This window comes from Mya arenaria, chromosome 5 (genome assembly GCF_026914265.1).
Source record: "Mya arenaria isolate MELC-2E11 chromosome 5, ASM2691426v1".
In the NCBI taxonomy this organism is placed as follows: domain Eukaryota; kingdom Metazoa; phylum Mollusca; class Bivalvia; order Myida; family Myidae; genus Mya; species Mya arenaria.
Window position 1 is genome coordinate 7053574 of NC_069126.1, and position 25155 is coordinate 7078728.

General features: G+C 35.1%; 1 protein-coding gene across 2 annotated transcripts; it reads right to left on the bottom strand.

Moving 5' to 3' along the window:
- Positions 1 to 4961: 4961 nt before the first annotated feature.
- LOC128234692 (tetraspanin-13-like) lies at positions 4962 to 24425 on the bottom strand. Of its 2 annotated transcripts, XM_052949099.1 has the most exons (6): positions 24266 to 24425; positions 20367 to 20534; positions 19939 to 20157; positions 19072 to 19239; positions 15689 to 15784; positions 4962 to 10497 (listed from the first exon to the last, which is right to left on the bottom strand). In XM_052949099.1, the coding sequence occupies exons 1-5, from the start codon at positions 24326 to 24328 to the stop codon at positions 15710 to 15712; spliced, it is 693 nt and encodes a 230-aa protein (XP_052805059.1). In that variant the 5' UTR covers positions 24329 to 24425; the 3' UTR covers positions 4962 to 10497; positions 15689 to 15709. The 2 variants fall into 2 exon arrangements, with proteins under 2 accessions (XP_052805059.1, XP_052805058.1); XM_052949098.1 differs by lacking the exon at positions 15689 to 15784.
- Between the last annotated feature and the right edge of the window lie 730 nt (positions 24426 to 25155).

Sequence of the window (25155 nt, forward strand, 5' to 3'; positions counted from 1 at the left end):
GTAACTTTCCCTTGTATGGACAGATTTTAAAATAACTTGCCACATGTGTTCCACATACCAAGACGTGTCGCGTGCAAAACCCGTGTCCCTACCTCAAAGGTCAAGGTCACACTTAGTGTTTATTCACAATGGAGTGCTGCATATAAGGACATAGAGTATAGGTTGTCGTGTCCGGGCTGTAACTTTCTCTTGTATGGACAGATTTAAAATAACTTGCCACATGTGTTCCACATACCAAGACGACGTGTCGCATGCAAGACCCGTGTCCCTACCTCTAAAGTCAAGGTCACACTTAGTGTTTATTCACAATGGAGTGCTGCATATAAGGACATAGAGTATAGGTTGTCGTGTCCGGGCTGTAACTTTCCCTTGTATGGACAGATTTTAAAATAACTTGCCACATGTGTTCCACATACCAAGACGTGTCGTGTGCAAAACCCGTGTCCCTACCTCAAAGGTCAAGGTCACACTTAGTGTTTATTCACAATGGAGTGCTGCATATAAGGACATAGAGTATAGGTTGTCGTGTCCGGGCTGTAACTTTCTCTTGTATGGACAGATTTAAAATAACTTGCCACATGTGTTCCACATACCAAGACGACGTGTCGCATGCAAGACCCGTGTCCCTACCTCTAAAGTCAAGGTCACACTTAGTGTTTATTCACAATGGAGTGCTGCATATAAGGACATAGAGTATAGGTTGTCGTGTCCGGGCTGTAACTTTCCCTTGTATGGACAGATTTTAAAATAACTTGCCACATGTGTTCCACATACCAAGACGACGTGTCGCGTGCAAAACCCGTGTCCCTACCTCAAAGGTCAAGGTCACACTTAGTGTTTATTCACAATGGAGTGCTGCATATAAGGACATAGAGTATAGGTTGTCGTGTCCGGGCTGTAACTTTCCCTTGTATGGACAGATTTTAAAATCACTTGCCACATGTGTTCCACATACCAAGACGACGTGTCGCGTGCATGACCCGTGTCCCTACCTCAAAGGTCAAGGTCACACTTAGTGTTTATTTACAATGGAGTGCTGCATATAAGGACATAGAGTATAGGTTGTCGTGTCCGGGCTGTAACTTTCCCTTGTATGGACAGATTTTAAAATAACTTGCCACATGTGTTCCACATACCAAGACGACGTGTGGCGTGCAAGACTTGTGTCCCTACCTCAAAGGTCAAGGTCACACTTAGTGTTTATTCACAATGGAGTGCTGCATTTAAGGATATAGAGTATAGGTTGTCGTGTCCGGGCTGTAACTTTCTCTTGTATGGACAGATTTTAAAATAACTTGCCACATGTGTACCATATACCAAGACGACGTGTCGCGTGCAAGACCCATGTCCCTACCTCAAAGGTCAAGGTCACACTTAGTGTTTATTCACAATGGAGTGCTGCATATAAGGACATAGAGTATAGGTTGTCGTGTCCAGGCTGTAACTTTCCCTTGTATGGACAGATTTTAAAATAACTTGCCACATGTGTTCCACATACCAAGACGACGTGTGGCGTGCAAGACCCATGTCCCTACCTCAAAGGTCAAGGTCACACTTAGTGTTTATTCACAATGGAGTGCTGCATATAAGGACATAGAGTATAGGTTGTCGTGTCCGGGCTGTAACTTTCCCTTGTATGGACAGATTTTAAAATAACTTGCCACATGTGTTCCACATACCAAGACGACGTGTCGCATGCAAGACCCGTGTCCCTACCTCTAAAGTCAAGGTCACACTTAGTGTTTATTCACAATGGAGTGCTGCATATAAGGACATAGAGTATAGGTTGTCGTGTCCGGGCTGTAACTTTCCCTTGTATGGACAGATTTTAAAATAACTTGCCACATGTGTTCCACATACCAAGACGTGTCGCGTGCAAAACCCGTGTCCCTACCTCAAAGGTCAAGGTCACACTTAGTGTTTATTCACAATGGAGTGCTGCATATAAGGACATAGAGTATAGGTTGTCGTGTCCGGGCTGTAACTTCCTCTTGTATGGACAGATTTTGAAATAACTTGCCACATGTGTTCCACATACCAAGACGACGTGTTGCATGCAAGACCCGTGTCCCTACCTCTAAAGTCAAGGTCACACTTAGTGTTTATTCACAATGGAGTGCTGCATATAAGGACATAGAGTATAGGTTGTCGTGTCCGGGCTGTAACTTTCCCTTGTATGGACAGATTTTAAAATAACTTGCCACATGTGTTCCAAATACCAAGACGACGTGTCGCGTGCAAAACCCGTGTCCCTACCTCAAAGGTCAAGGTCACACTTAGTGTTTATTCACAATGGAGTGCTGCATATAAGGACATAGAGTATAGGTTGTCGTGTCCGGGCTGTAACTTTCCCTTGTATGGACAGATTTTAAAATAACTTGCCAAATGTGTTCCACATACCAAGACGACGTGTCGCGTGCAAAACCCGTGTCCCTACCTCAAAGGTCAAGGTCACACTTAGTGTTTATTCACAATGGAGTGCTGCATATAAGGACATAGAGTATAGGTTGTCGTGTCCGGGCTGTAACTTTCCCTTGTATGGACAGATTTTAAAATCACTTGCCACTTGTGTTCCACATACCAAAACGACATGTCACGTGCAAGACCCGTGTCCCTACCTCAAAGGTCAAGGTCACACTTAGTGTTTATTCACAATGGAGTGCTGCATATAAGGACATAGAGTATAGGTTGTCGTGTCCGGGCTGTAACTTTCCCTTGTATGGACAGATTTTAAAATCACTTGCTACATGTGTTCCACATATGAAGACGACGTGTCTTGTGCAAGACCCATGTCTCTTCCTCTAAGGTGAAAGATAGTGTTTATTCACAGGGGAATTCTGAATATAACAGTGTAGGTTGTCAAGTATGGGTGGTATTTTTTTATGTTCAGAGGCAATTTAAAATAACTTGCCATATGTATTTGACACGTGAAGGCAAGATCAACTTTTCATGTACTGACCTTGTTCGTAGGTCAATGTCACATTCGGGGGCATTCGTCACATACTGTGACAGCTCTTGTTTATCACTTGAATATGGTTAATATCACAGTAAAACCCAACCAGTTTACCCTTCTGTCTGGAAAACTTGACGCTGCATTAGCTCGAGAAGTAGGCATGCTTAATTAATGAAACCTGGGTTGTGGATAGAAGGCCATTAATAGATAATGCACGCTCTTTATGTGTCTGTTAAATATATCAATTTAATATTCATGAATGTAAGTACGAGGATATAGGGCCACCAGGGGATTGTGCACAGTCTGGTTGCTATGACAATGAAAATAGGGAAATACCATTTTTTTGGTAACTATTATACTGTAAAACGAACGCTACTGATTACCCTTTGTGTGTGAATGCTGGAAATTGCAATATCTTGGGAAAGGATGCAAGCTTAGTTAATGAAACTTATGTTGTGACAGTGTGTCTTTTGGAGATAATGCATGTTATCTGTTTGATTTTGACATCTTTCATTTAAGTCGGTATGAGGGTATAGTACCAGCACAGAATTGTGTTTTTTATATTGTATTTTTCTACGGACACAAAATGTGCTTGCAATGGTAACGAAATTAGTGCAAATACCACTTTTCTACTGGATCTAGGCATAAATTGAAATGTAAAGAAAGCTATTTTTATGTAACTTGACTTGTAGAAAGAAGTAAAGACGTATATTATGCACATTTTTTCAGTTTTTTTTATCTGAAAGAGTTCACCACAACCTTGAACTCTGACATATTCACGTGAAAATCAATAGGGTTCATCTGCTGTCATTTCCAAACTGCTATCAAGATTGAAGTCTCTGGGCCTTAGTGTTCTTTAATTATTGATAAGAAAAACATCTTTGCTCGAGGTCACCTTAACCTTTGACCCACTGACCTAAAAATCACTAGGATTCCACTGCTGGTCATTAATAACCTTCCATCCAAGTTTGAGGTGTCTAGGCTGAAGTTTTTTTCAGTTATTGATTGAAAACCTTGTCATTACCAACCTGCCTACCTAGTTTGAGGTCCCTTGGCGTAAGCGTTCTTCAGTAGTCAATCGGAAAAAGATTTTCAGCACAAAGTCACCACAATGTTGAACTTTGAACCAATGACATCAAAATTCAAAAGGGTTTATCAGGTGGTCATTACCAAACTACCTACCAAGACTGGGTTCTCCAGGCCCAAGTATTTCTCAGTTATTTATTTGAATCGTTCTCATCAACATTCAATTTAACCCAAAACTCGCATGTTCTTGGTTGGTCCTCTTCCAAATCCTTTTAAAATTAGTGGTTCCATGCAGTACTCTGGTTGTCGTGGCAACTAAGAGAAGTTACTTTTAAAATCTCCTGGCTTAAGTGACCCTTTTCCAAATTCCTTCAAGCCATGTCGGTTTGTAAAAGCATGGCTGCCTGAGGGCAGAAGTCTCATCCCCCAAATCAACCAGTTTGGTAAACATGGATGCCAGGAGTTGGGTGTGGCTTTCCCTCTATGGCTATATGGAAAACTTTGAAACTTCTTAGATGTATGGAACTACTTTTTCTGGTCACCACGCAACTACATGTACCTCCCTTGTTGAAGACAGTCATCTTGTATGTAGCAATATAGGTGGGAGAAAAAGCATCGAGCATGGGCGCCCATGTAAGATAGGTTCATCCAATCCCTTGCGCAGGGTGTTCTGCAAAAACTTTGTCAACCTTGTTTCTACAAATCAACCTGCGCTCGGGTTGGGAAAAACCTATCTAACTCATGCGGCCATGGAAGATACTTATAATCACTGGTGACATTCAAGCTATAAAAAGATCAGTTGCACTTGCCAGTCAATGCAGCCAACTGGGGACTTCAGACAATAAACGGGATTTCAATAAAACATTTTTTTCAAAAGATATTTTTCATAATCCAAATGCGTTTAATACTACAATTCCCAAGGCTAAAAAACCTTACCTCTGTATAGAGAGATGGCCACGTTAATATCAAATGACAAGAAGGCTTGATAATGAAATGTGTTTAATCATAATAAAAACAAGATATGCCTTTTAACAAATGAATGGAATGACATTTTGTTCAAAGGTAAATTACATTGGTGTTTATTTTCGAAGAAAATGTTCAGCAAGATCTTTCAATGTACTAGATAAAGTGTCATGGATAGAGTCATCTCTATAACAAATATATTGCCATTTATTCTAAGGCAAGATTCTGACTTACTTAGTTTTTAATTCATCATCATCCGAATCTATTTTATATACATCTGAGGCAATCTTCCTCAAGAATAACTCATCTCTGTAATACAACTGTTTGCAAAATTAATAATAATACACACAGCAAAATGGGCTCGCCAGTAAGTTAAAAAACAAGATCGCAATGCCATATTAACAACAAAGAGACGGTTGATTTTTACCTATCTAACAGAGCATTCAAACAGATTGTTTAAACGCTTTAAAAGAATTTTGCAAAATCAGCTTTAAGTTTTAATTGAACTGGCTTGTTGAATTGAAACAAACGCAAACTGTACATGTTAGGATACTTGGTGAGGCAAGAGCCTGCCTTTTTAGCATTGTTATTTCTATGTGATAAGTAAAAATATACGCCAAATTGCTGATCGTGATAGTCAATTTTTTGTTTTCAAATTCACTTCATTGATTGGGGCAGAGTAAAAGCCACAATCATTCAATGCTTCATAATCAGAGGAAATTCATTTGCAAACAGTAGTAAAATCATACCAAACATAGATAACTATATAACCATAGTAGCAAGTGAGCCACGATATTTATTAATAAGGAAAAAATAAAAAATAATACATTTTGCATTTTCGATTGGTGAAACATTTATAATATCTTTAATATCTTGTTTAGTTGAAAATGTTATTTCATTAATTACAATGAAAAGATAATGGTAAAACTTAAGGCAATACATCAGCACAATATGGAACAAAAAGTGCAACATTAATATAATTCAGTAATCAAGAAATACGTGTAACAACATAAATAATAAAACATGTCCAATAAAACAATGTCAAGCAAAATTTAGCGCAGTAATAACAGTGAAAATACTACAACTATAAAACGGAAATGAAGAGCAGAGTTAAGAGAAAAAGTAGCCCCCTGCCCCCATCTGCCCCACAGCTCCCGTTTCTTGGCACAAATAGGGTTCTTAAACGCGAAAATTGGGGAAAAAATATAAAAATATTGTTTTATTGGAAATTGCTTATCAATATTAAATATGAAAATTATTGCTTGACATCTAGAAAAATGTTGTGAAACAATTGAGTGCACCTTCTTGCTTCTGGGTAATTACTCCAGCACATTTCTTGCTTGAACCCTAGCCTCTATATCACGAAAATACTTAAGTAAACTATCATTCTCAGAATCGACTCATTTTATCAAAAAACATTGAAAGATATTATAAATTGTATATGTTTTTATACCTTTTAAAAGCGCATTCTTTAATAGAATATGTTGATTAAAAACGGTCAGAATTCAAAAGAAATAATATCCTACAGCATAAAATGTAATAGAGAACAACGTTAATGTTTTTTAACAATTACTTATGTTTTGCCCTTAAAATAAGTTTTCTTCGAAGAATGACAAAAAATTGTTTTTTCAACACATTTTATGAGAAATGTTTTATAAAATAAAAAAATACACACACAGGACTTTGAATGATACTATGCCTTTATGTGGTCAGGGGCGTACCTGAAGGATTTTGAAAAGTTCGCCCGTACACTTAAGCGCGGTTAAAAAGGTAACGGTAGTTCTATATTCTGGTCCCTATATGATATATGGGGTTGGAGCGGGACCGATATCCCCTGACGTGGGACTTTTTTACTGGCCATTTCGCGGGAATCTTAATTCATTTGTACGCCACGGCTTACTGGAGTATACCTAGGTACGCCCCTGGTGGTAAAAAGAGTTGAGACTAAAATTAAGATTTGACTTGAGCATGTTTATGATACTGAGGCCTGGCTCCAATTTCTCGAAACTTCTTAAGACCCTTATAACAGGATTAAGCTAATCTCATTATTTTTGGTTTTCAGTAAATTGCGTAATATTAACTTAAGAGTTTTTACGCTTTAAATAGAACTTATCTTTATGATTATCACAATACACCATTTTTCATTTATCAAAATTCAATTTAAGTATGTGTTTTGGGTAAATGAAATAAGCTACTTAAGCCTGTTAAGCTTAAGAAGTTTCGAGAAATCGGGCCTGGACTTCACATACATGACTTAACCAAGCCCTTGCGATAACTTTTTCATTAGTAACTATACACAAATAACAACCAAACACCTTGTAAACAAAAATCTTACAAAAACATCATACGGCCATACCAAATGAATTTTTCGTTTGATGTATTTTGGCTTGAAAAAATACCGGTAAAAGTGATTAGGCTCATAAAAAAATAATCTGGTAAGCTTGGTGAAAACTAGGAGAGGTTGCTTGAAATGTTTTTCCTCACTTTTCAGAAAAAAAAGGTATGGTAAATCCAACAAACAAAGAATAAATTTGGTATAGCCTTAAGCAAAAATAAAATGAGCACTACATCTATACAAATATACATGTATAACCAAATACATAAATATATTATTGCACTCCTATCTGGACACTTTTTCCCCTTGTGTACAAAACTTCTTGAATAATTATTATTAAATAACTTTCAGATAAAATGAACAATTTGGTACAACATACTGGTACATGTAGCAAACATTTCTAATAGTTCCTGGCTTAGAGGAATTTTAATAATAATATTTTTTTATAGTAGTATTAGGGGAGGGGGGCATATTTTCTTTCTTTTCTTGAAGATGAAAAAATCCCCGAAATCCACTTAAGTTTCTCACTCCTGATTTCTGCAGTGAAGCAAATGTTTTGAAATGAGAAATACAAGGAAAGCTACAAGACAAAAGTATGACGCTTTGGTAGAAATGCTCCACCAATGGATATGGGATATGGAGCCAGCAGGTTTCGACTGTACTATGATGTCATATTGTTACTTACATCATATTTAATAACATATATTGCTAGTATTTGTTGCAGTTTACTTAATACATATCATCATGCAAATACATGTAGTGACTTGAGAAAAAATACAACAATTTAAGAAAATGTGCTAGGGCCTAAAAAAAATAAAATTGTTTGGTTAGGGTTACATCCTTTTCAAAAATAGGTAGGGTAGGTAGGCTTTTTTCTTTTCTTTTTTTATTATTAGGTTTAAATAAAAGTTATCTTCTGAGTAAGCATTTAAGGTTTTAAACTACATTTTTGAAAAGCAATTGAAAAAAAAAAAAATATATATATTTTTTTTTATTTTATTTTTTTTCAAACTGACTTTAAAAACGGTAGGGTTGGCGCCTTTTCTGTAGGTAGGGTCGGGTAACCCGAACCAAATGTTTTTTTTTTTTTAGGCCTAGTCATACATGAAGTTAATTGACACTTTCACTATGAACATACTTGAAGAAAAACTTGCATGCATCTTTTATGACACAAAAGATATGTAATATCATGTTAATGTAAACAAGAGCTGTCACAGGAGTGACGAATACCCCCAAATGCCGCCTGGACACAGGAATGGCAAACCATTCCTTTGAAAAGAGGCCATAACTCCAAGGTTACTGCACACTGCATCTTCTTTTATCATGCATGTATTGTTTTATTTAAATCTGTTGAGTAATTTAGAAGTTACACTGCTGACAAGAAAAACTAGCCTTTCATGAGTTATCGTCCGGAAACCGTTTTTCTACTTTTAGTAACGGTGACCTTGACCTTGGCCCCACCAGCCCCAATATCGAACTTGACCTGTATCTTCTGATGTTACACCTGTGTACCAAAAATTGTTCAAATCTGTCTAGCCTTTCATGAGTTATCGTCCGGAAACCGTTTTTCTATTTTTAGTAACAGTGACCTTGACCTTGGCCCCACCAGCCCCAATATCGAACTTGACCTGTATCTTCTGATGTTACACCTGTGTACTAAAAATTGTTCAAATCTGTCTAGCCTTTCATGAGTTATCGTCCGGAAACCGTTTTTCTATTTTTAGTAACAGTGACCTTGACCTTGGCCCCACCAGCCCCAATATCGAACTTGACCTGTATCTTCTGATGTTACACCTGTGTACCAAAAATTTTTCAAATCTGTCTAGCCTTTCATGAGTTATCGCCCGGAAACCATGAAAACCGACAGACCGACCGACAGACCGACCGACCGACAAGCTCACTCCTATATACCCCCTCAAACTTCGTTTGTGGGGGTATAATTAGCTGTAGATAGAAAGACTGATTATTTATTTAAACTGTTGAATTGCAGTTGTTAGTTAAATTGCTGCAAAGATTATTCAAAACATATTCAGTCAAAACTTTATACACTATATAGAATACATGTATTCTTTAATTTCTTGCTGTAAGACGGTCACAAGAGAAAATTGTATTTTATAATCTGATATAGTCCAAAACTACAGAAAAATTATTCTAAGAACACTTTATGGAGGAAATTATGGAGGAAATGTACAAGTCATTATAAATATCATACATTTAAAGCTGGCACAAAATAAATTGGGTGCCTTAAAGGCAGACACCCATCAAAGGTGTTTTTGTCTAAATCTTATATACAGATATTCAGGTATTTAACTCAAAATTGAAATAACTTGTATTTTTTATTTTTTGAAACAATTTTTCGCCTCCATCTTCCATCAAATTGCTTTTTAATATTTGTAAATAATTATATTTTTGAACTGATGAGACATGGCATACACAATCTCTAATTTTGGAGAAAAAAAATGAAATAACTGTTTCATTTACTTTTAGCAACTGGGTAAAATACACAATCATATTTAATAACAAATGCAATGAAAATGAACAATCAATGAAAAAAATACTGGAAACACATTGTAGGAATTTTGAGTGTTGAAAGCTTTAAAGCTGCATTCTCACATATTGGATTGTTTTGACAACTTTATTATTTTTTGTCTTGGAATGAGGCCAGTGTTTGTGTTAATGGATGTAAAACAGTGATATAAGACTGCTGAAAAAGAGCAGATCTCAGTTTCCATATAAACATCTGAAAATTGATGTTTTATTGCTAAAAACGTCAATAACGCTTTCAGAAAATTGATTGTTTTGGCAGATTTCCATACAATTTAGATCTGTTCTATTGTGAGAAATCTCATATGACTAAATTGGAAGTGTTGACGCCAAAATCAGCTGACTCTTAGACAGCAATAAATAAAAACAGTCAAAACTGTCAATCTGTGAGATTGCAGCTTTAACATTTAAAGCGACATTTAACAAAGACCCACTTAAAACGTTTTCACTTTTGCCTGTCCATTCAGCCAGCTGATAAAGTAATACACGTTCCAGCTGTCTAACAGTCCTGTGCAGCAGCATCACATGTCAAGCAAGTTAGTATTCTTGTGACAGCTTGTAGCAAAATGTAGCGTGGATTTCAGATAGATGTTCTCAATGTTTATAGGAAAGCGTCTGGGTTGGCCCTAGGGTCACGTAGGTGCCGGTAACGGAATGCAAGCCACACCCCCAGTATCTGAAAATATACCAACAGAAAGTTGTGACCAATATGTCGCAGAGTAACAAATTTATTTCTATTGCATATGTATAAAACATAATTCAGGGTTATAAAATTGGCACTAAACTACTCTAGTATAGCTAAAGAGCTAAAGAACAAATAGAGTTACTGCTATTTAGGTGAAAAAATTATTTATGAAAATGACGTTATTTTTCACCTACACATTTTTCCAAAAAAGGCATGTTATTGAAAAAGCACAAATTTTAAACTTTTCTACATTTCAATAATGTAATTCTAGTTAATGTATTTTGTACAATTAAGAGAACAGTAGAAGGCAGATACTTGATTGATCTTTTTTTGTACAAAAGACATCATTTTGATTTGAAAATTACATGTACTGTTAGGATGTTTACATCAGATTGGTAATAAGCGAACACAACCAAATACATGAAAGAGTAAGAGTGATTTTGTGTAAAAAAAAATGGCAGTTAAACAAGTGTTTACAATTGGTACACGACATATCAGTTCCATGGGTTTGAATATCATAATCAAACTGATTAAATATATTACAATTTATTCTTTTTCCTTCTTTTTCATTACTCAAAAAACAATGCTTAAAGGGACTAGACACCAGATGGTCCAAAAATCCGAAAATACAGTATTTTCTCAAAACATGCCTAGAATTATCAAGACGAACTAGTATGAGGTCGATTATACATCTTTTTTTATGATTAAATGAATGTTTCCTTACTTTCTCAGCTGAGTTGACCCCTTTAAAAATAGCGCAGAATGAGGTCCCCAGATTATAATGTACATATTTAGTGGAAGTCATGTGATAAATACGGAAACATACACGGGCGATGCTATTTTTAAATCTTGTAATTGACAACACCAGTAAAACTTTGAATGGGAAAAATATGCCAAAAAATATGTAAAAAATACAGGTGCCGTAAGCGATGTGATGCACCACAAGTAAGACTCAATGCGTATTACACAAGGATATCAATTTAATGTAAAACTTTAACAAATTTCTTTTTTTCTTGCAATGGTATCATCTGGTGTCAAGTCCCTTTAATACCAAATCTCATATATAACATGTTTTTTTCTACATGTCTAAAGCTTGACAAATATTGACCCCAAACCAAGTACTGTAAGTTCAATTCTCAAAAAAATATTTACTTAGAAGACATATATCTTACTTAAGCAGAAGCATGATGTGCCAGAATATGAACTTAAACATGCACATTTACACCGAGATATCATCATAAACAAATAAAACATTTTACATGCAAACTCAGGGCTAAAATACTCTTAAAACTCAGACAAATCACCAATATTCATGGAAATAGGTTAAAACAGAAACCAAATGCTTTGGTTGGAAAATTAGTAAAAGGTCATTAATGTTTTAATATTTATAACATTATATATAAACTCATAATTTATACATGGGCTATATAAAAAAATATGTACACTGTTGGCAAAGCATTATTGGAGACAAAAGGCACTGAACGGTATAGTGACAAGCTGTCGTCAGATTTCATGGGGAAATTAGTCAAGGTCATATATAATTAATAATTTGGCCATTGAAACAGGAAGATACAATACTACCCCTGAAGAACAAAGATTGTGCGTGTATTGTAATATGCAAGTTATAGAATCAGAGTATCATTTTTTATTAGTATGTCCAGCATATAGAGATTTACATTTGAAATATTTTAAGTCTTATTATTGTAGATGGCCTTCTTTATACAAATTTGAAAAATTAATGTCTTTAATATCAAGACCGGCTTTAATCGGTATTTCAAAATACATATATTTTGCAATGAAAAGAACATGACTTGGTTTTTTGTACAAAACTTATTATTATAAGTTTCTAAAATGCATTGTATCTTACACATGCTAAATGTTATATCCACACTTCGTTTTCCTCTGAAAAGGTTATACTTTTACTACCATCCTGTTTGTTATCGCTATAAACTTTGTAAGTTTTTTATGCGAAATAAACTATGGTACTATTGTATTGTATTGTATTATATAAACATGAACCAAAAATACAAATATTCAAAATGTTCAAGTATAAGTAACATTATACTATAAAATCATTACTATACTTGGGCCATTTCAGAAACTACACGGCGTTGGCACAGCAATTATTGGAGATAAAGGCACACAATAGTATAGTGACCAGCTGTTGTCAGATTTGAGTCCCCAATAAATCCATACCAAGATAACATCCAGATAAAGAAATACCCTGCATATTCCCTCTTAACTGTCATTAGTATTGACAGAACCATTGGATTTATTTCCAGAACGTTCACTTTGCCTGTATACAGCGCAATGGCCAAGCCATTGCTGACCAGCTGGCCTTTTTCCCTGCATGGCTTTAGATTTTGTCAACTGGTGTGCTATATAATAGAACAATATAACGCACGCAACATATGGGACATTTTGACAGATTTTTATTTCTTGTACACAAAATGACTTTCAAAGATAGGGATTGAAATATTCCGTCAGACTTAAAAACAATGTCATATCTTAAATGGCAAGGCTTTTTCTGCCCATTTTGGGAAAAAGACCCTAGACATTTTGGGAAATTTTGCATCGTGAAAATGCTGAAATTGGGAAATTTTACAGTTAAAAGAAAAAGTTGTCTAGTCTCCTGCGAATTAGGAAATGATTTAATATTAGTTTATTTTCCATTAAAAAAAATTAAAAAATATCAATCCTTGGGGTGTAAATATCTATTGCAATAAATCATGACAGATAATATTTCATACTGATCTCTGAATGTGATGAAAATCAATGATTTCTGAGTTCAATTATCAAAAATAATTTACATCACACAATTTATTAGGATGTTGAAAATGAACCAGTACAGGTAAAAATACTTTCTGAAAAAAAAATAATTTGATTGGGATTTTTTTCTGAAGATTAGGGAAAAATATCTTATATTTTGCTTTGGGAATGGATCCGATAGTCGGACCCGTGGGTACTATAGAAAAAGCACTGAACGGAGTTCTGTTTTGAACATATTATCCTGTACTCAACTGCATAGTATTTTATGTTAAACGATGGTAATGATTAAATCAAGGCAAATATAGTCACTATATTTCTTTTGATGATGCCATTAAAAGTTCAAATGAATTTTACAGCAACCCTTGAGATGCCATCAGAGTGACGAATAACTTGGTTTTGTGAGGGTATAGCAAACAAAAAATATTTTGTAGTTTCCAACATTATATGATATTGATTCAAAATCTTTAAACAAAGGAAAATAATCATTACAATAAAAAAACATTAACAAGTAATTCATATAACACGAAAAAATCCAAACTTATAAGCAAATTTTAAATTGTATGGGACTGAATGGAATCATATTGTCTTCTATTTCACCAGCTTATTAAAGAATTAGTATTTATGAAATTTTATCAAAAAAAATCACTTGATTTTAACCAACCACTCCCTCCCCCCATTTCCAAACAAGCAACAATTGTACACATTGGTATAAAAATTAAACTTGAAACCATGCATCAAATGTTGTCAAAACTTTCTCAAACATTATGTTTTCGTGACGACAGGGTTTGATTTTATAATGTTATCAAGGTGAAGATAGATTTTATGATGAATATTGATGTTATTATGTTTTTGATGTAAACAGTGATGTTACCATATAAATAGATATAATGTTAACCAGGTGAAGTTTGATGTTGAAAAGTAAACCGTGTTAAGTTTGATGTTATAATGTAAACCGGGTGAAGTTAAATGTTATAATGTAAACAGGGTGAAGTTTGATGATGTAAACCGCGTGAAGTTTGATGTTATAATGTAAACAGGGTGAAGTTTGATGATATAATGTAAACCATGTGAAGTTTGATGTTATAATGTAAAACAGGGTGAAGTTTGATGTTATAATGTAAACCACATGAAGTTTGATGATATAATGTAAACAGGGTGAAGTTTAATGATGTAAACCGCGTGAAGTTTGATGTTATAATGTAAACAGGGTGAAGTTTGATGTTATAATGTGAACCACGTAAAGTTTGATGTGATAATGTAAACAGGGTGAAGTTTGATGTTATAATGTAAACAGGGTGAAGTTTGATGTTATAATGTAAACAGGGTGAAGTTTAATGACGTTAACCGCGTGGAATTTGATGTTATAATGTAAACAGGGTGAAGTTTGATGATATAATGTAAACCACGTGAAGTTTGATGTTATAATGTTAACAGGGTGAAGTTTAATGTTATAATGTAGAAAGGGTGAAGTTTGATGTTATAATGTTAACAGGGTGAAGTTTAATGTTATAATGTAGAAAGGGTGAAGTTTGATGATCAAATGTAAACAGGGTGAAGTTTGATGATATAATGTAAACAGGGTGAAGTTTGATGTTATAATGAAAACGTAGTGAAGCAATCTCATTGTGAAAAGCTGTAAAATAAAGACAGAATTATAAGCACCACCACCTTGAAATAATGATTTAAATAGGTTTAAATACATTATATGTGTATACATAATGTAAAAAAAATCATATGATGTGAGTATGTATTTAACTTGGTTACAAAAGTCGTACCAACACAAACTCGTATTTCTACAAATTGTAACCAGATTTTGAGACGCCGCCCCAAACATTTGGTACATATTAGGAGTTTCCTGTATACATATAAATCAGAAAAAAAGAAGTGTTACATACAACTTTTTAACATGTGTATTGGGCAACTTCTCTGCATCTGGTACAACTTGGTAGTGGTTTAAGCTTGAAATGGTACGCCTTCTTATATAAGCTTTTACTTGATCCCATGCATAGTTGTAAATAAATAATGAACTTAAAAAAGAATAATTTATATTTATGTACCCTCAAAAAAACATTTAGCCCAGACAAGCACTTAATATGTGAATTAATTAAAAAGTAAATTATCATATATAAAATGTTCATGCATTGTAAATCATAACTCCTTTATGGTACTTGATCCGTAAGATTATGAATACAGCAATGTAATTGGACAACAAGCAGCTGTTACCATAATGTAATCAATTCCAGCTGTTAACAAATTTGATACCAGCTCTGTTATGAAAGGACATGAGTATTAATAGTAGTATTAATAGAAGTTGTATGATATATGTTAAACAATCTCAGAAAATAAACAAAAGCTAATCCATGCTTGACCAGCTAAAAACACAATAACCAGAACACCTGAAGAGTGATACAACCTATTTGCAATTTGTTAGTAGCTAGAGAAACGAGCTAGGATTAGCGCGCGGGTCTTTCTGGTTACGATATCGAACTGTAACCCATACTCCTATAATCTGAAAGAAACATGCCAGCAGTGCTTTGTTAATAAGCATACCATTAATTTTGTTAAAAACGTTAAAATGTTATTAGTATAAATTATTGATTGAGAAATACAATGAAGTAGAACAGCTTTCGGGGAAAGGACTTCGAAGGTCATGCTGCAAACTATTCAATTAAGATGCGATCCTACTGAGTAAGGGGCAACAAGTCTAAACAATTATAAGCGTCTTCCCTGTTTTCGAGTTGGATGAAAAAAATATCAAAGGATACATGTGAAAGCCAGTAATGAGCCTTGCCCAAGGGTTGATTTTTTTCCATCTGTGCTGGAAACACATAATAGATACTTATTCTAGCTCACGCTCAACTTTTAAATTTTATCAAAATTGTTGAGATTTCACCAAAATGCCCATTTTGTCTTTGTTTACTGATGTCATCATGTGATATTTATTGAAACCATAATGAACGTCTAATTCATTTTATAAGATCATCACATTTTTACTCAGTTTGAATAACCTATCGGGATCATCTATGTGTTTATTCGGACCAAATTCTAAATTCTGTTTTCCAAAAAAGCCAACTCCATTGAACAATTTCAAAGAACAACAGATGTGGCCTAAAATAAAATGTTAAAGGTTTCCCGCCTTATTCACGTGACAGACACAAAATGAAATATATCTGACCGATTCCAATAACTTCATTTTTATTATTTGTACAATAAAGTCTGGAGTGAAAACTATTCTAGCTATATATTTTCACTGGAGTAAATTTCAGCAGTAGATTTTCATGTTTTGTATGTCTGACAAAGTTATAATAAGTTCAGAGCTGTCACAGGAATGTGACAAATGTCCCCTTTAAAGGCCTTATTGGACAGATAGCTGTTATTTTTAGGCCTATATGGACAGATAGCCTTCAGTTTCAAACACATTTTCATTTAGACTTTCCCAACCTTCCCAAAAATTTGAAATATTGATCACTTTTCAGCATAAGTCACTTTTACCTTGACCTTTGACCCACTGACCTCATTATCAATAGGGTTCATCTGCTAGACATGACAAACCTGCGGTTGAAATAAGAGTTCCTTGGCCCCAGCATTCTTCAGTATTTGATAGGAAACAGATTTTCAGTTCAAGGTCACCATGACTCACTGACCTCAAAATCAATAGGGTTCATCTACTGAACATGACCGACTTTCCTACTAAGTTTGAGGTCCCTAGGCCACAGCTTTCTTTAGTAATTGATCAGAAACAGGTAATCAGCACAAGGTCACAACGCCTAAAACCTTTGACCCACTGACGTCAAATCAATAGTGTTCATATACTTGTCATGATTGAACCTGCCTACCAAGCTTGAGGTCCATTGGCCTAAGTGTTCTTCAGTTTTTGATTGTAGATTTCGGGGACTGACAGAGTCAGATTTCTGTAGTATGCGCTCAGGGGGAATAAAAATCTTCAATAATTCCATTAAAATGGACCTTTTCAAACAGTACACGTATAAATCTACCTGTGTCAAGGGAGGGGAAAGAAAGAATATCTTACATCTGGCCTGACCATTTATATGGATCAAGATGCTTCATTTTGCAAACAAAGCCATTTATAAGCATTTACAAAACAATGACCTTGGCCATACCAAATTGAGGTTTTGTTAGTCAGATTTACTGCACCTATTTTTTTTAGAAAATGCCAAAAATATAATATTTTGATACAGAGCCCCTTACTTAACCAATAATACAAAAAAGCAGCCAAAACTCTTCCTACATCCTTATGATGCATCAAACAACGTGAAAACATGAAATTATGTTTTTATGTTTCTGATGACTAAAGGAAGACTGAAACAGGTATATATATATATATATATAAAACAAATACTTTTTAGGGCATTTCTTCAAGGTAAAGTGTTACTTGTTCTAAATATGAATTGTATAGCAAAACAAGAGCTGTCACAGAGACAGTGCACTCGACTATTCTGCCGCTTTTCAGTGTAAGGATTGGAAAATTTTGGCGAAACATGCATGGATCACTGTTAGATTAGATTTTAATGCAATACATGAAGTGCTGAGATATTAACATAAATGTGTTTACATGAAAAATTTTAACCAGAATTTTTCAGTCTAATAATAAAGGGCCATTATTTGCAAAATACAATCATCTAACTTGGTTATTCAATTACGTTGGGTGGTTGAATACCATTGTATAAAGTCTCAATGCAATACATCAAGTAGTTGCTGAGATATTATCCTATGTGTGCTAACATGCAAGACCTTAACCAGAATTTCTAAGTCTCATAATAAAGGAGCAAAAATTATATACATATAATATGAAAGATAAAGTTATCTTTAAGTGGTTAATTAAGTAGGTTGGATGGTTGAGTACCATTGTATTACGTTTCAATGCAATACCTCAAGTAGTTGCTGAGAAATTAACCTATGTGTGCTTACACGCAAAACCTCAACCAGAATTTCTAAGTCTCATAATAAAGGAGCAAAAATTATATAATATGAAAGATAAAGTTATCTTTAAGTGGTTAATTAAGTAGGTTGGATGGTTGAGTACCATTGTATTACGTTTCAATGCAATACCTCAAGTAGTTGCTGAGAAATTAACCTATGTGTGCTTACACGCAAAACCTTAACCAGAATTTCGAATGTCGAGTAATAAAGGCCTATTATTTGCATTAAATGCAACTTAGAGTTATCTAACTTGGTTAAATAAGTAGGTTGCATGGTGGAGTACCATTGTATAAAGTCTCAAAGCACCTCAAGTAGTTGCTGAGATATTAACCTATGTGTGCTTGCATGCAAAACCTTAACCAAGGTGTGACGCCGACGCTGACGCCTGAGTGAGTAGTATAGCTCTCCATATTCTTCGAATAGTCGAGCTAAAAAGGGGGTTGCTTTCGCCCTCTGCTGTTTGGAACAAATGAAAAAAAAAATTAATAATTTATTTCACCAAATGTTGGATGACCAAAACATAAATTGGTGTGGCCTTATATGTACGTATGCACAACATATCTTACATAACACAGTTATACAAAAATAAGTACAACCAGACATGAACTGATTTTAGAAATATCTTATATAAATAATAATAATAAAGTCAACTTTGTCTACTCTAAGACGATTTTTATGTCGAACAGTCACAAAAAAATCCCTTTCATGAATACTTTGAAGAGGAGAATTAAAACCTGTCACAAAATTTTCTATCATTTGGGAAGTAAAAACTGCGATGTCATACAAAAACAGCTTGCAACACTAAAAATATATTAGGATTTACTATTTTTTCCATCTTTTTCCCCAACAAATTACCTCAGTAAAGCTGAAAATGAGTCCCAGGCTTCCAGACCACCCGAAGGCCGTGGTAATAGCTTCATTGGCCTTTTGTAAGCATGGCTGACAAGAGCACTGTGTAGCCGTCAAAGTTACAGTCATATCACTCGTGCAGCAGGAATCCTTGCTGTCAGAACAACATGGCAACTGTAAAAGAAATTTTTATGTGCACATTGGTATCAACATCATCATTATCATCATCATCATCATCAACATCATCATCATCATCATCATCACCCTCATCATCATCAGCTGCAGCTGCAGCATTGACATAATAATAATCTTACTTATTGGATCCATACTGTAGTTAACAAATGTAGCTAACATATGAGCAGAACATGTACAATACAAATCGACATACACTATAATCAGCACAAAAATAGACATGTAAATGATACAACTATAGCTAAGGGCTATTTCAGTAAAACATATAACCCACGGGGGAAGGCAATTTTTTAAATGGTATAAGGTGGGTGCCCTTTTTCCCTAATTTGGACCCATCTTGGGTAAATTTGCTTCTGTAGGAGGGTGGCATAATTTAAAAGTGCCTTTCCCCCCGGGGGTTATATGTTTAAATGGAATAGCCCTAAACAAATCATTTTTTTTTGAGACTAATTTTTGGATTAAATAAATATAACAACAACAGAAATTATGAATTATGTCTTTATTTTGGGGGAAAATGTATATGTTTTAGCATTTGGAGTGGGGCTGAAATTCAGCCCCAAATTGGTCAGAAATACACACAGTTATGACACTTATATATTGTATCTCAAAAACTACATTTATTACACTGTGATCTACTTCTATCAAATTAAAACTGATTCCTTGCTTCACAGTTTGGAATACCTTTGAACATGTAGGATGTCCGAGAGGCGCTGAGCTATTTAAGTTTGGATCCTCAAAGCCACAGCAATCCAGTTGCTCCTGAAAACTGCTCTTTGTATAGTTGCTTGACGTCATCCATGCCTTCCGCATTAAGTCAATTTGTTGATTCTTATTCACTGCCAAACATACCACTCCAAATGAAAATTGGAACAGGAATAAAATAAAGAGTATTATCATATACTGTAGAATCGTTAAGGAAACAAATTACTCGTGAACTAAACACATACTAATTAGGGTTTAAGCGAAGAGTCATGAAAGGGTGATGCACCCTGTTCTCTATTTAGAATAGTGACCCCCTTCTGCCTTCATGGAGACCAGCATGGGCAACTGTCTGATGACTGATGCTAACTTATTCCTTTAAACAGTCTGGTTCTCAAACCAAAGGATACAAAGAAGAGAATCACTTGGTGGTGCCTGATTGCTCCAAAGAGCCCAATTATAGAGAAGAACAGCAAGAACACTCCACTGGCGATGATACCTCCGACGACGGAGAGGCTCACGATCACTGCAGCAGCTTTGGCATATGCACCCACTCCAATGAGAATAAATGATACAATCTGAAAAACATATTATAACTATATGATATAGTATCCATAATCTGAACCATAAAGAAAAGCAACAACCACAATCGCGTCTTCAATGAATACCCTGCTTTGATAGGCCATTTTTAGGGCATGATCAACAACTTAACAATAGAATATACATGTGCTGACTTCTTCAAATCTGGGACAACTTTGGAGTGGTATGACTTGCGTTGGTATTTCACCGCCTGTACCATTACACACAACCTCTCTTATCAGACACCTTTACCACTACCTGTTTTCACGAAAACATACAAGTGACCAGTCAGACATTCGGTTTGAATGACTTATGTCTGACCAAATTGATTTTCAGCAAAGGTTAAATTTGTAATTTTCATTTATTTAAAATAGTTTTGATTAATGACTGATGAGTTATGAATATGTAAAGGAATGCCTGCAACACTAGTGACCATCTGAATTAATAGGACATACTACTGACTTGTGGGCACTCCTTAATTTGCATTTTCAATATGGCATACATGTCTGCCTAATAAAAGTACTACTTTATGTGGTTTTTCGTGTTTTCTTTCAAAATACTCTGGTTTCGGTTAAAAAAAAAAATTGCACATAAAACTTTGATCAGTGTTCTGTTGAGGCAGTGCTAAACAAAATACAGTGTAATGTAGCAATTGGCATGTTTAAATTTCAAATGGCGCATATATATGTATAATTGGCCGACCAATATTCCTGTTTTGCCTAGATCATCAGGACTTAATATCTTGCAAATGCCCCGATGTAATTGAAGCTGATATTGTTTCATACCTTGCTTAGCTGTCAATGGGAACTCACTTTGCATTTATTACAACCTACAGTACACTCAACGCGGAACTACCACTTTCCTCGGTGACTCGGAGGCGTTTTTAATTTATCGCGGACGCAACCTTTTTCCTCGCTAAATTTCGCCGATTTGCACGGAGTTAATCATTTTCTATGGAGGGTTTTATTACCGGTAGCGCCGGTGATCGTATCGATTTATTGACCTAATCGCGGAACTCCGCGTGTTGTGCATAGCTACTACAGTACATTGCTTCTGTTAAAACAGTATTAAATAATTAGATAATTAATTTTTCAAAGTACAGTAAGTTTCTTTTTAAAAACAATTATCGAAAATTTCCATATCAATATTCATCAGCATCGTCTAACAACTGTTGTTTTTCACATTATGTAATTAAAAGATAGCGTTCGTTTGTGTTTGTTATTTTTATCTTTCTCTTACTATATATTAAGGTGTTGAGAACTTAAATTAGATTGGAGTAATAAAGGTGTTGAGAACTTTGTAAATGTAAGTGTGAATATTTTTCGGTCTTTTTTTCCTAATTTGCATTTTACCTGACTTATTAATTTATCCGTAGTTATCAATGCTAAACTTATTTATTACACATATAAGTGTAAATCCTTTATCAAGTTAATTAAAATCCCATTAAACACCATTTTATACATGCATTGAAATGAATAACACATTCTATCAGCTTCAGATCAAACAGTCACTCTGTGTGACGTCACATAACTCACAGTTTTACCCACGAGGATCTCATGGAGAGCATGTATATTGTTATGCAGGATTAATGTGTCTGAGTGGTGTTTTCGAATGTAACTGGAGTATTGCATTTCCAACTTTAATTCATTACATTAATTAGTTACCTATATCATTGAATGTGTTGACTTTTATTGATGATTCAATAAGTATACCTGTACATAATTGCTTCTTACAGTCTATAAGTGTGGTATAAGTTTGTTTTACAAAAATGTCATGTCTTTGTTTTCTTAATCCCTTGATTGCCCTTGTTATTTATTTAATCCTCCAATAAATATTTCACACTTTCTCTTTCTACATGCAATACATCGTTTAAGATGGGTATTTACTAATTAACTTGTCACAGTGGTGTACTATACGGTTAGTTAATCTAGCCAGGATAAAAGATGAAAATCAATAATCTTCGTCTGTGAAACTTGTTAAGTGTGAAAGTTACGATTAAGGTTCTTTGGGTGTCCGAAAATTAGGTACGCGAAATAAATTATTTTTTATAAACAATTACGGGTGTAGCAAAAATTATCAAATAAATTAAACAAAATTAGATACAGTGGGAGATTCTTATCGGTTTTCCTCCGAGTTTCGCGGTGTTTTTACCTCAGAGTAACGCGGCGATTGTAATTATACGGTCCACTGATCAGCCTCGGTGGGTGAACGAGTAAAAACGCCAAGGAAAGAGGATTATGATCAATTGGATGTCGTGTCCGCGATGACCGAAATCCGCCGAGGAAAACGGAAAGTGGTAGTTCCGCGTGGAGTGTACTGTAACCAAGGACGATTAAGTAGTATACTAGTAATGCACCAGTCAATTGTAACCACGGCCCCCCCCACGTCCCGGGAATAGCTGGGACTTTGACTTTTGGTCTAACCAACCCCGGCTAAAATCCCTGCTCCGCGGGGATGAACAGATGGTAAAATCACCACAAATGCCCCCGCACCCCAGGGACCATAGGTAAGGCCCATTCCCCGCTATATTTTAAGCGAAGACAAAACAACCACATTCACCCGGCACTGCGGGGCCACCTGAAAGGTAAAAACACGGCCCATTTCCCCGGCATACCCCCGGACTAGTCCAAATAATTGTACGTTGACGGATTTTTTTTTAGATTTTTGATATGGCAAATCCTTCACGTACAAATTGTTTAGTATCAAAAGTGGGTAGTTGTTCCGATCAGGATTCCGGGTTAAAGCATATAGCGTCTATAAAATATCATAAAAACAAGAAATATTACCAGATAATGTTATATTATATTTAGTTCCGTACACAAAAAATAAATATCCAACTTCTAATTATGAGTTTGATGGCTTTTCTTCATTTCATTCTGTCAAAACATAACGATATATACATGAAGGGCACCTGCAAGGCTTCAGGGCCCAGTTTTAAATCGCTCGGAACATTTCGGCCATGGCCGAGTTGTTACGATTATATAACGAGGTCTATCTCGAAGCTTTGTCGGAGGAGGCCGAGTTATTATGATTGTATCGAGTTGTTCCCCTTCGCATAGTTGTTGTTAGTGTCAGTCAACTTTCGTTTTATTGGAAAGGTAAACAACTTGTTTTTATGCATTAAATGCTTGTTTAGTGCAAAATAACATTTCACTTACATGGTAAAATATGAATATTACTCTTTATGATCAATTTCAACAATAAATACTTCACTTAAAACAACCTCAATATTTTTAAAACACCCCCGTTTTTTGCACATTCCCGTTTAGACGTTAGGGATTGGAAGAATCCCGTATAACACGTCTATTATTTTAGACTAACCCCCGGACCTGGGGGGCCGTGAACAATTGACTGGTGCATAATACTTCATTCCAAGGTATGAGTATTTATTTTCAATTTTAAAGAGACATTCTTAACACGGAGCTTATTCATTTGATTTGTCATGGATAATTTCACTCGAATATTTTGACCATTGAGCTCAAATTGTCTTCATAACATCACGGACCTGGTTTATAGGTCTGTGATAACATTAACAAATTGACAAATCTCGATGTTGAGTATTAAGCTGATGTTCAGTATACAGAATTCTAAGCATACTTTTAATACCATATACATAATAAACTGAAACTTAAATTCAATCACTTGATTAGTCATAATGGATCAACAATAAGAACAATAAACATATTTTTTTATTGATCGATTAAAACACATTTTCCCAATAAATACGTACAATGTATAGACAATTAAGTGTTACTAGTGCGTTTTTAGAACACCCAAATCCACCGCAAACCATGTTTTATCACTGTTCTATGAATACACCAAGAAATATTATCTAAAAACAACTTTCATTTGTAAAAGTTCGGCTGCAACGAATGGCGAAAACACGTCAATCGGTGTCGAATGTAATTAACGTTTCCGGTTTTCAGCAGGTCAAGCAGCAACTTTCATTGCAGGAGTTTTATACGCAGTGATTTCCCTTGGCAAGCACATCATTTTGACCTATCTCCGATGTGAGGAAAATGTACTACATGACCTTATGTACTAAATTTATTGATAAACCAGGTCATGCATAATTTTAGAACGAAGTATGTCTACTTATCAAGGATATTTCTTGCAATCGAGTAAGTATCTAAATCTATCTATCTATCCATCCATCCATCCATCCATCCATGAAGTCATTCACTATAACCTTTACCTTGAACAGTGGCCATGGCCTTGACCTGCTCACTCCAAAACAATAGATGTTTTTTTAAGGACCATGTACAACATAACGCTGAATTTTCATGGCCGTATATCAAACCGCTTTTGAGTTGTTATGCGAAAAAAAAAATGGTTGACCATGACCTTTGCATTTGGTATACTGATCCAAACGAGAGCGTTCAGGTTCTGGTAAAAAGCAATCTACCTATGAGGTTTTATGCTCCTAGGTCAAACTATTGTTTCAAATTATCGTGCGAGTTTTCCGTACAACATTTACCCTGACCTTTACGTTTGAGCTACCGACCCCCGAAAACAATAGAGCTCATCTATAATTCAACCTACCACTGACATTTCATGGCCCAGGGTTCAATCGTCTTGGAGTTATAGTAAAGAACATTATTTAAACGCTGTATACCGTGA